At 43.0% G+C, this 11045-nt stretch overlaps 1 protein-coding gene across 1 annotated transcript in view; it reads right to left on the bottom strand.

The window, feature by feature from the left end:
* LOC129690158 (serine/arginine repetitive matrix protein 3-like) overlaps window positions 1-4318 on the bottom strand; it is a 26636-nt gene extending 22318 nt beyond the window's left edge. The window contains exon 1 of the mRNA XM_055625718.1: window positions 4200-4318. Within this exon, the coding sequence (XP_055481693.1) occupies window positions 4200-4318 (119 nt within the window). The remainder of the gene's footprint in view (window positions 1-4199) is intronic.
* Between the last annotated feature and the right edge of the window lie 6727 nt (window positions 4319-11045).

Below are 11045 nucleotides of genomic sequence, written 5' to 3'. Positions count from 1 at the left end.
ATAGATAGATAGATAGATAGATAGATAGATAGATAGATAGATAGATAAAATTTATAAGAAAGAAAGAAGACAGTGTGGGAAGGATGGAAAAAAATGTTGCTGGAGGTAACAGACATTTTATTTGGTGTATGGTAAATAAGAATGAACATTATCCGCCAAGTGTTTCAGATTTCTTTAGGTAAAAAGATTTCTTCTTGGTAAAAAGTGTTTTCTGTGATAGAAGAGGAAAAGGAAAATAAAACAGCCTATAGAGCCTCACTTTGGCCAGGTGAGCTGGTATACACTTTGAAGGCTGAGACAGGAAATGCTGCAGTTTGGAGACCAGCTACGGCTACAGAACAAATACATAAGAAATATCTGTCCAGCCAAGCTAACCGAACAAGGTCCTGTCTCTACAAACACAAAAGATAGCATCTCATTTTCATGGTTTTTAAGGCTTCATACCTCTGTACTGTAATCACTGGTTAAATAGGGTAACTATGGGCCTGTAACTATGGGCCTAGAGCTATGGTTGCGTTGTTGCAGTGTTTGCTCAAGCACGAGGACCGGAGTTCGGATCTCCAGCACCAAAGTGACGTGGTGAGGCTCACCTAACCTTACTTCTGGGAAAGTGAGGACAAAAGGATCCCTGCAGCTTACTGCACAACTAGTGTTAGCACACATACAGTCCTTCAGGGGCCTTTCAGGGCCCTAGCAACTTCTGAGGTCATCAGCTGCCATGGCAAGGACCCTACCAGCCTCCCTAGCTCTTTCTCTCTTACACTCTCCCCAGGTTTCACTCTCTCTGTTTCTGTGTCTCTCCTCTCTCTTTCCTCTCCCCCTTTCCCACAATAAACCTCCCTTACACCAGATCTGTTGCCTGGCATGTTAACATTGGGGGAGGGGCACTCTCCCATTGTCTTGGCCAACTGGGATCCCTTCTATGCCCACCCACAATAGATTTGTTTTCTGGTCCACTGATGGCTACATTCCCACATACAGCGCTGGTCACCATGAACAGCAGTGGCAGGCTGTTTTCACCGACTCTTGTTCAGACTGTTTCCTTGATATTCTCTTCTACCAGCAGTTTCCTCTCTCTCTAGCACTAGGTCGAATGGGTGTCCCCATTCGGACCTCTAAGCTCCCCATCTTGATGCTCTCTGGAGAACCTCACACCCCTACACCTGGCTTCTAAGTTGCCAGATTACACTGCCCACGTGATGGGGGTGGGAGGGGGGTTGTGAACCACCAACCCCTGTCCCGTTCCTGTCTGGTTGCTCTGCTAAGCTGTGTTTGCAGTGGGTCAGCGCTGGATGGGAGCACCCAGGCTACAACAGTCCTGCTCCCTCTGACAGCTGCTCCAAGGCAAACAACTTCCTCAAGAGCAATCCTGAAGTATGTGCGGACCGCTTGTCTGTTAATCCAGTTCTAAATTCTACTCAGAGTCCAGTCCCTCCACATGGCTCTGGCTCTCAATTTCTCCATCCACCTGGACCCCACCGCCACTGGCTCCTCCCCCCTTCCTGAAGCCACATTGCAAGCACGCACTCCCTTCTTCACTCTCTGCTACAAAAACCTGGCCGCACTCAAAGGACAAAAAAAAAAAAAAAAAAAAGGCGCACACCAAATACCTACACTCTGCTTTATGCTCCCAAAGCCGCTCATCTCTGAGGCTCTACCTCCCGACTCTTAAAAATCTTTTCTCTCTGTTCTCTTTACACTCCACTCTCAAAAGAAAAATACGTATCTTAAGATTGTACTGTGAACTCTTATCTAAGGATTTATAATTTGCTTATTGGGCATGGCGTTTAAAATCCAAGTTCAACTCTTGTTTAGGACGTAAGTATGTGATTGTATGTGCATGTAAGCAGCCATGTGGACCGTGGACCGCATGGCTTACAACCTGCCACATGGCCCACCATCTTAAGATGACCATGTGGCATAAAGCACCAATTAGAAAGCCTCTTAGTTCTAGTGAACTCTCTATTTATTATTTTACCTTCTTTTAGACTAAGAAAGAAAAAAAAAATCTCATTTTAAATTGGTCTATATCTTTATAGAAACTCAAAGTTACACTTTTTACAACATATTGTATGTGTGATTCAATCCTGGTTCAAAATGTTCTTTATGTGATGGCGAACTTTCAAGGTTATAATGTCTATTCAGATTAACAAGCTAATTTAAAGTACACATCTAACTACTTCTGTCTTTGCTAGTTCTTGCTGCATACATGAATCAGGTGTTTCTTTCTCTTGCCACCAGCTGCCTGTGCTCAGGGTTTACCACTAGGCTTTCTGGCCAATGGATTTGGTATAATAAATTCAACTGCAATTTTAAAATTGTTTTGTACTGTGCTACTGTATTGCTGACTCTAGAAATAGGTTATTCACCCTTTCACAGACCCAGCTATGTTTTTAAGGTCCAGGGTCAAAAACAGGATATGGTGTTACTAGGGTTAGTAGTTAAAAGCTTGTGCTTAGGTAATTTTAAACCATATATGATTCCAAAGATACTTTTGAGTTGGGATATATCTATTCTAGAGACATTTGCTTGTTTACAATGTTAGCACTTAGTTTTTATGCCCTGTCTTCACTCTCAAAAATCACTGCCTTAAAAATGTGTTTGGCCTCCATCACCTGTACCAAGCCCAGGGGAACACTGCAGGTCTATTTTAACCTCACACTCAGGTCTCGTGGTCACATTGCCAGCTTCTGTCATGGGAGTGGACAAAACCTTCCTCTTTTCCATCTAAGATCCTGCCTTTTATCTCAGGCCTCGGATGGGTTTAAAGGATAGTTAGTGAAAGATTTATCAGTATAACAGCAGAATACAAGGCTTCAGATGCCTTCTCAGTCTTCGTGTGTAAAAATCAGGCCTTAAGCCTTATGCATAGGGATGTTCTAGGCCTGCACACAGTCTGCCTTGTTACCATACTCAGAAAAACAGGCCTCAGATGTGACTTTTTACTATCCCTTTAACTAAAGGACAATGACGGCGCCCAACAGTCTCACCTGTGTCTCATGGTAAATAATTGGATAGGAAGAAAGATGTAAAGCTTACATAAGGCCTAAGAATGTAGATGCTTAAGTTGGGAGGACCTTAGAAAATATTTTAAGGTCTAAGGAGGTGTTTTAAGGCTAACAAATACAAATGAAAGCCTAGATGGGTATAAGAAGGTGATTTAAGGTATCCAAAAACTAAAAATCACTTCAGATTTCTTCCTGTTGTTATGTTACTGTTGTATTAAGACTATTCAGAGCTCTGACATTAATCAGTGGAGCTCTGATTTATTAACCTAACTCTGGTAGAACATTCCACTATATAATCCACTATCATAGTTCCCAGCTCAAGATTTTAAAATTCCTTTGGTTTATCTCTTAAGTATAGACTTTAAAATGTTTCTCATTGTACTACATTTTTTTCTTTATTTTTTAATGTTAATGAGGTAGAAGCTTAGAGGTGTTACAGTTATTCATGGGTTTTCATGGGGTAAGAAAGTCAAGCCAGTGTGCTGGTAAGCTGAGATCTTATAGATGGCCACCGTGTGGTTGCAGGGAACTGAACTCAGGACATTAGGAAGAACAGCCAGTGCTCTTAATCTCTGAGCCATCTCTCCAGCCCTCACTGTACTAAATTTATACACATCCAGCCTTCTGGATAGAGGGAAGAAGTCCCTCTTTCATGACAAGTAACCATACTGAAAATCAAGATCAAGTGAGCTTTTGCCCCTTCTACTTCGTGGAAGGCTTCTTGTCTTTCCTGAGCTCACCTCAAATAGTGTTCGTGTGTTAACACAGAGATGTGTGTTTATCGCCCTTTTCAACAATATGTGTTTTCACTGCAGATCACAAACAATGGTGATGCTGACATGTTTAAAAGTCATCTTCTTTGTAAACTAAAAAGGATTCTTGTAAGCTACAGGAAATCCAAATGAACTCCAGATAAGTACTGCCACTCAAAAGCCCAAGTTTCCCACCTGTTGCCTATTGCAGAAGGTGGGATTCCTCCCCACATCCCTAGTTTGGGGACCTCCCCCCAGTTCCAAAACCATGGGTCCAAAAGTTTCAAATGTGCACCTACAAGAAAAAAAAAAAATTTCTTCCTAACCTACTTAACTTTGTCTTCTGCCCATATATGTGTTCCAGCAGCCTGGCAAGTCCAGGTGTTTCCTACATCCATGACAGCACCAAAACAGCTGCTCACAGGTGCACCAGTCTAACCTCGCAGGCTGAGTCAGCCGGACCTGCGTTTTCCTTCCTAACCAGCAGATGTTCTCACAGATCCTGGACAGCAGTAAAACAGCCAGTTCTCCCCGGACTTCACCAGCCCCGCCCCCCATTCTCTTCAGATCCCTGGAGATGTCACCACCCTGAAGTCAGCAGGAAGCAGCCTTTTTTTAACACAACATCCTCATCCCCTCCCCACCCCACCCCTTAACTTTTAATTTTTTAAATTAAACCAAAAGGGAGGAATGTTAGCATACAGGTGGTCCCTCTGGCCCACCATCAGGGGTCTTTCAGGGGTCTTTCAGGAGCCTAGCAGCCTCTGACATCATCACCTGCTTCACCTGGTGTGCACCAGGCGTGTACCTGATAAGAGGACCCTGCCAGCCGCTCCAGGTCTTTCCCTCTTACACTTTCTCTCAGTTTCACTCACTCTCTCTGTGTCTCTCTGTCATGGCTGTTCCCTCCTCTCCATCCCCACGTCCCACAATAAACCTCCTTTTTCCAGTTCTGTTGCGTGGCCTAAGAATAATTAATCATTATTATAACAGCTAGTCTAGCTGAATCAAGCAGCTCCAGGTTCAGAGAGAGACCCCACCTCAAAAAATAAGGTGGAGAGGTAGACAGGAAGACATTTTGCCTCCACAGACAAGAGCTAGCACCTGCACATACATACCAACAGACAGGCATGCATATACCATACACAAAAATTAATTTGAATTTCATAAACTTCTTAATAGATAGTATTATACCTTTTTCAACACATGGTATTCCTCTCTGAGAATGAAGCACAGGAATATTATTGGGCTGATAAATTATGCTTTAGACAACATTTTACATAATTTTTATATAATTATATGTAAATTATATGAAAGTTAGATACTAGCATGAGTCATAAAATTCTTTATAGTACAGAACCGTCTCTTAAATAAGATTTTCCCTTATATGATCAGAATTCTGCTGAGTAAAATAGATATTGATTTCTTCAATGTTTAAGTTATATTGAAGAACTTTTAAAATAAATATTATATTGACAAGCGAACTTGATCACATTTCGGCCACACCTTACTGATCATAAATAGCATGTATGAAATAAGATGTCTAATAAAAACATAGAGAAAATCCCTAGTTCAGCATTTGTCCCATATCTTATGCTGATCTCCACAGTCCCTTCATCTTTCATCTTTCTTGAAGACTGTGCTTTCACACATTGTTGGAACACGATGTTGGGTTTTCAAGGATTCAGACCACTTGCATGTCATTTTCACAAGCATTTGAGGGTGAGGAAACAGGAGCCAGCCAGGTAAGCAAAAACAACTGCTCTCAGGTCAAGCAGGAATGAGGTACATAACTGGGAGTCCAGCCAGACATTATCAGCCAAGTTGACCTCAGGCCCTCCCTGCCAGCCTCACCAGCAGCCATCTTCACATGGGTTCTGTCACTTGTCCGGGTAAACCTTTCTAGCTAGTGTGCTTTTGTCATCTTTGCTGAAATTGATATAGACGATCTATGATTCAAACTTTGTCAGTCAATCAAAATGGGAGAATTAGTACTTTGTGTTTGCTGTTCTTTTTCTCAGCTCAATTTGTGTTGGGTTTTTTTCAGCATTAGCCTTAGGGAAAATCTGAACTGCCTGATAGCCACCAACTGGCCCCAGCCAGGGCCAGCAAATCCAAAACTGACTGAAATAAGAAGCTGCCTGGTGTAACTGAGGAGTCATTCAGAGTACTCTGAGGATGGGCAGTGAGTGGACAGACAGTGAAGAGTGAAGGAGGGAGTTTTGTCTTCAGTTTTAGTTGTAGTTTTTACTTTGAAACAGAATCTCAAATAGCTCAGGTTGACCTCAAGCTCAGCTAGTAGCTGAAGATAACCTTGAATTCTGATCCTCCTCTCCACCTTTTAGAGATTATAGCCACTCACCACCACACCCAACTGAAGAATGAAGATAAAAAGGGTCAAAGTGCAGCCGAGTCACACAGAAAGCAAAGCTATTGTCCTTTAACGGAAGGGGTGATCTTAGACATCCAGGTTGAATAGAAAAGTCTGCCTTCACTTGTTTGAGGATAAAGATATGTGGGGGTCTGTGAAACCCCAAAAAGGCTGAGGGCAGTCACCATGCTGACACTTATGTATCTAGTGGATAAAAATAAGGACGTGACCGCTCCAAGGTCTGGTTGAGGAGAAGGGCTTATTGTTATTTATTAGAATGGAAGTCCATGGCTGCTTCCATGCTAGTGAGGGTATCAGCCACCTTGGAGGCTCACCACGTGGTTGCTATTTAAAACATCTGTTTTCCCAAACAAGAGTAGAATTCAAGTTGCATGTATAGTAAGTAGATCTAGTTTTCTAAGTGAGAGTTGAATCACACATAGCAAATTAAGAGTCAACCTTTTGTTAGAAGTTTTAAAATAACTTTGTTACAGATTTGCAAATTCTTTAACCACACCCAATGAATTTATAAATATTTAGGTAAAGAGTGCCTTTGCTATACATGTGTGTGTGTATTATTTATTTATTTATTACAATTTATTCGCTGTGTATCCCCACTGCAGCCCCCTCCCTCACCTCCTCCCAGTCTCACCCACCTTCCCTCTTCTTCCCCTATGCCCTTTCCCTAGTCCCCTGATAGGGAAGAACCTTCTCCCCTTCTATCTGACCCTAGCTTATCAGGTTTTATCAAGGCTGCATCAGAGGACTGAGAAATTATAGTGATAACGGACTTAGAACAGAGAACATTGAGATATAAGTATAGAACAGAGGAAATTGAGACGTAAGTGTAGAGGTGACCTTCATTCACTTTGTGTTAGAGTATGTCTCTGTATATTCGATTGCTAATTGTGGTAACCTAAATGCTAACAGATTCTGATATTGTTGTTACTATGGAGGAATCTCCTGTCTCAGTGTTGTGTAAACATTATTCCCCAATTATCTCTGATTGGTTAATAAAAAAAAAAAAAAAAAACAAAAACTGAAGAGCCTATGACTGGGCAGAGGAGATAGTAGGTCAGACTTCCATTCCCAGTCTGGGGGTCGCAAGCAGAGGATGGGGAGAAGGAGTTCACTTGGCCATGAGATGTCACCAGGAGGAAAAAGATGGAGCACAGGCAGCCAGGGTGAGAGTAGAGGACAGGTAACAGGGCACATGGTCGGGAAGTAGGCCAGGCCAGCCTACTTGAGTTAGAATAGATCAATATCTGCCCAATTATGGTGCTTGAAGCTTATTAAAAACATAACAGATCTCTGTCATATTTGAGAGCTAGACTGGACATAAAAAAAAGCCATTAATTGCAACATATATGAGATTTGGGGAACATTTGTTTGTGCAGTGGCAGAAGTTGTTACCGTATGAGAGATTTGAAAATCAAGTGATTGGGGTGTATTGAGGCCAAGTCATTTGCAGAAGACAGCAAGGCTCTAATAAAACCTGAGTCCCAGAAAAAAAGAAAAAGGCTCAGGTCAGTGTAAGGAAACCCCAGAAGCTCAAAAGGAATCTATGAGACTTGGCAGGCAGTTCTTAGGGGGAGATTAGAAGAAAGAACTAAAGGCCCAGGAAGTCAGAGAGACAGAGACAGAGAGAACAGGTAGCTTTGAGGAGAAGGAGGTAAGGAAAGGGTCATAGGCCCAGAAGCGCTCAAGGAAGCCATGGAACTGCCACTCCCATGGGGAGGTGGGGAAGCTCCAGGAAGAAGCTAAGAACAAAGGGAAGAGAAGGGGTAAGTGTTGTGGTGACAAGAATTTCAATACAGGGCATCCCCAAAAGGAATGAGACTTGTCAAGGAGAAATGTCCCAAATCACAGGGGGGAGTCGTACCTTTCCATGTGATAGAGTCGTACCTTTCCATGTGATAGGAACCCAATAGAGTGAGAGGAACATCTTGCCACACCAGTGTGGCTTTCATAATAATAGCAGACAAAGCAGGCAGCTCCAGGGTGACACTTAGTTGGTAGAGGAGAGAGCAGGTAGAAGTGAGAATTGCTGAAGAGGTGGACTGGGAGGGGCATTTGGGGAAGGGAAGGGTTCCAATAGAGGCAGGGGAATAAGTGTCTTTAGCAGAGAGATATGTCCCCACCATGGTGCAGCCTTTGAGAGGGTAGTAGGTTCCAGAAGCCTAAAGAGAGGACTTATAAGCAGGCTAGGAGAGACAGAGACAGGTGGAGGGAAGTGGCTGAAGAGGTGGACTCTAGACTTTGGAATATGGTGGTTGGCAAACAGAAACATGATCCATACATACCTTGGGAAAGTCAGATCAGCAGCTTGGTTCGGAGATGCTGAGTCTTTTGGAAAGGCATTTTTATATACCACTCCTGGGGTTCAGTGCCTGATGGATGAAAATGAGGACATGACTGCTCCAAGGTATAATAGTTGAGGGACCATGAGTACTGAGTGAGAACTGTCCCAGGTTTCTTTGAGACCTTGTACCCAGATACACAGGGCACCTCAGACATAGCACTTGGCACCTGAACAGCTCAAATGTAAAGAAAATATCTTTTAAACATGGCTTCTTTATAGAAATACAATATCCTCATTGCTAGACCTACTGCAAATTCAAACTGGTTAATCTTGAGATCTCTGAAAGATATCTCTCTTCTTGTTTACCTTGTTAAAAGGGAAAACCAAAAAAAATATTTCTTGAGTTTAAGATTTATTTATTTATTACATTTGCAATGTTCTGTCTGCATGTGTGCCTGCACGTCAGAAAGCTCCAGATCTCATTACAGATGGTTGGGAGCCACCATGTCCTTGCTAGAAATTGAACTCGGGGCCTCTGGAAGAGCAGACAGTGCTCTTAACCTCTGAGCCATCCATTAACCTCTGAAACCACCCCATCGTTTCCTTTTTAAAAGACAGTTTCCTTTGAACACAGTTTGATGCTGTGCAGCAGTATCTGAGCACCGAGCACAATAGCAGGCATTCAATCCGCTTTTATTGTCCTGTGTATACTGCTTTAGTGTCTGTGTAACAAACGACTGTGCAGGTTTGAACAGGCGCACGTGTTTGAAAGCTTGGCCTATAGGAAGTGGCACTATTAGGAAGTGTAGCCTTATTGAAGTAGGTGTGGCCTTGTTGGAGACAGTGTGACACTGTGTGGGCGAGGCTTTGAGGTCTTCTATGCTCACGCTATGCCCAGTGTGGCACACAGTCTTCTGCTGTCTGTGGTCTAAGATTTAGAACTCTCCAGGCTGGAGAGATGGTGCCATGGTTAAGAGCACCGGCTGCTCTTCCAGACGAGCCAGGTTCAATCCCCAGCAGCCACATGGCAGCTCACACCTGTCTGTAACTCCTGTTCCAGAGGATCTGACTCCCTCACGCATGTAGGCACAACACAAACATACATAAACTAAAAATAAATAAATTATTTTTTTATTAAAAAAAGAAAAAGGAGAACTCTTGGCTCCTCCAGCGCCATGTCTGCCTATATGCTGCCATGCTTCCTGCCATGATGCTAATGGACTAAACCTCTGAACCTGTAAGCCAGCACTGAAATGTTTGCCTTTGTTAGAGTTGCTGTGATCATGGTGTCTCTTCACGCAATAGAAACCCTAACTAAGGCATAACCACAACTACAGCAATAACAGCAACAAAAGCCCAATCTGTCTTACCCCAACCAGAGCGCATTGGCAACAGTTTTGTATTCACACATGAAATGACTCAGACAAAGCATCTAGGTCAGTGGTCCTCAACCTTCCTAATTCCTCAAGTTCCGCAATTCAGTTCTTCATGTTGTGGTGACCCCAACTATAAAATTATTCTCTTTGCTACTTCATAACTGTAATTTGGCTAATGTTAGGAATTGTAATTTAAGTATCTGGTGTTTGATGGTCTTAGGCCACCCATGTGAAAGGGTCACTTGATCCCCAAAGGGTCCCCACCTACAGGCTGAGAACTGCTGATTTTATGGGAAAGGTGGTATATTATGAAAGCATCGTGCCTTTTCTGCAACAAGAATGTTAATGCTGGGCAGTGGTGGCACAGGCCTTTAATCTCAGTACTCTGGAAGCAGAAGCAGACAGATCTCTGAGTTCAATGCCAGCCTTATCCATAGAGCAAGTTCCAGGACAGCCAGGGCTACACAGAGTAGCCCTGTCACAAAACAACAACTACGAAACCAACAAATAACATACATACATACATGTATATATGTGTGTGTGTGTGTAAATGTGTATATATTTATATATAAGCCAAGAAATAACAATTACGATACAGAGTAAATGTTAATGAGGGATATTTTTTAGGTGTCCCACAGATCCCTGATAGGAGTAACAGACAGATATGAAAGTTAGCCAATATCTGGCTCTTTCCTCACCCTCCTGACCTGAGACAACAGCCTGGCAGATGAAATCAAACTCCAGGTGGGCCTTTTCTCCTGCCAGTAGGCACCCTGCTGGTGGGCCTGTCCAACATGTTTAAGGTCAGATCAGGACATGTTTACCCTAAAGTTGCGGGCCTATAAGCCTACTCATCTTTGTCCAACCCATGAACCCTCAATTAAAAGAAGATCCCTCAAAGACCCTTAAAAACCCAGCCCTTAAGGCTTTCTGGGTCTCCCTCTCTCTACAGGGAGTGTGTGTGTGTGTGTGTGTGTGTGTGTGTGTGTGTGTGTGTGTATTCATATCATCCACTCTTCAGGGACCCCAGGCCTTCAACATGCACCAGGAACTATGTGGTTGGCCCTGGCCTGTGGTGGTTTGAATGATAATGGCCCCCATAGACTCATATATTTGAATACTTGGTTCCCAGCTGCTGGAAGTGTTTGGGAAGGATTAGGAGGTGTGGACCTGTTGGAGAAGGTGTATCTCTTCTTCTTCTTCTTCTTCTTCTTCTTCTTCTTCTTCTTCTTCTTC

Source organism: Psammomys obesus, unplaced genomic scaffold, assembly GCF_907164565.1.
Source record: "Psammomys obesus unplaced genomic scaffold, mPsaObe1.curated_primary_1811, whole genome shotgun sequence".
In the NCBI taxonomy this organism is placed as follows: domain Eukaryota; kingdom Metazoa; phylum Chordata; class Mammalia; order Rodentia; family Muridae; genus Psammomys; species Psammomys obesus.
Note: the sequence above shows the minus strand (reverse complement) of the source record. Positions and strands in the feature narration are given on the sequence as shown.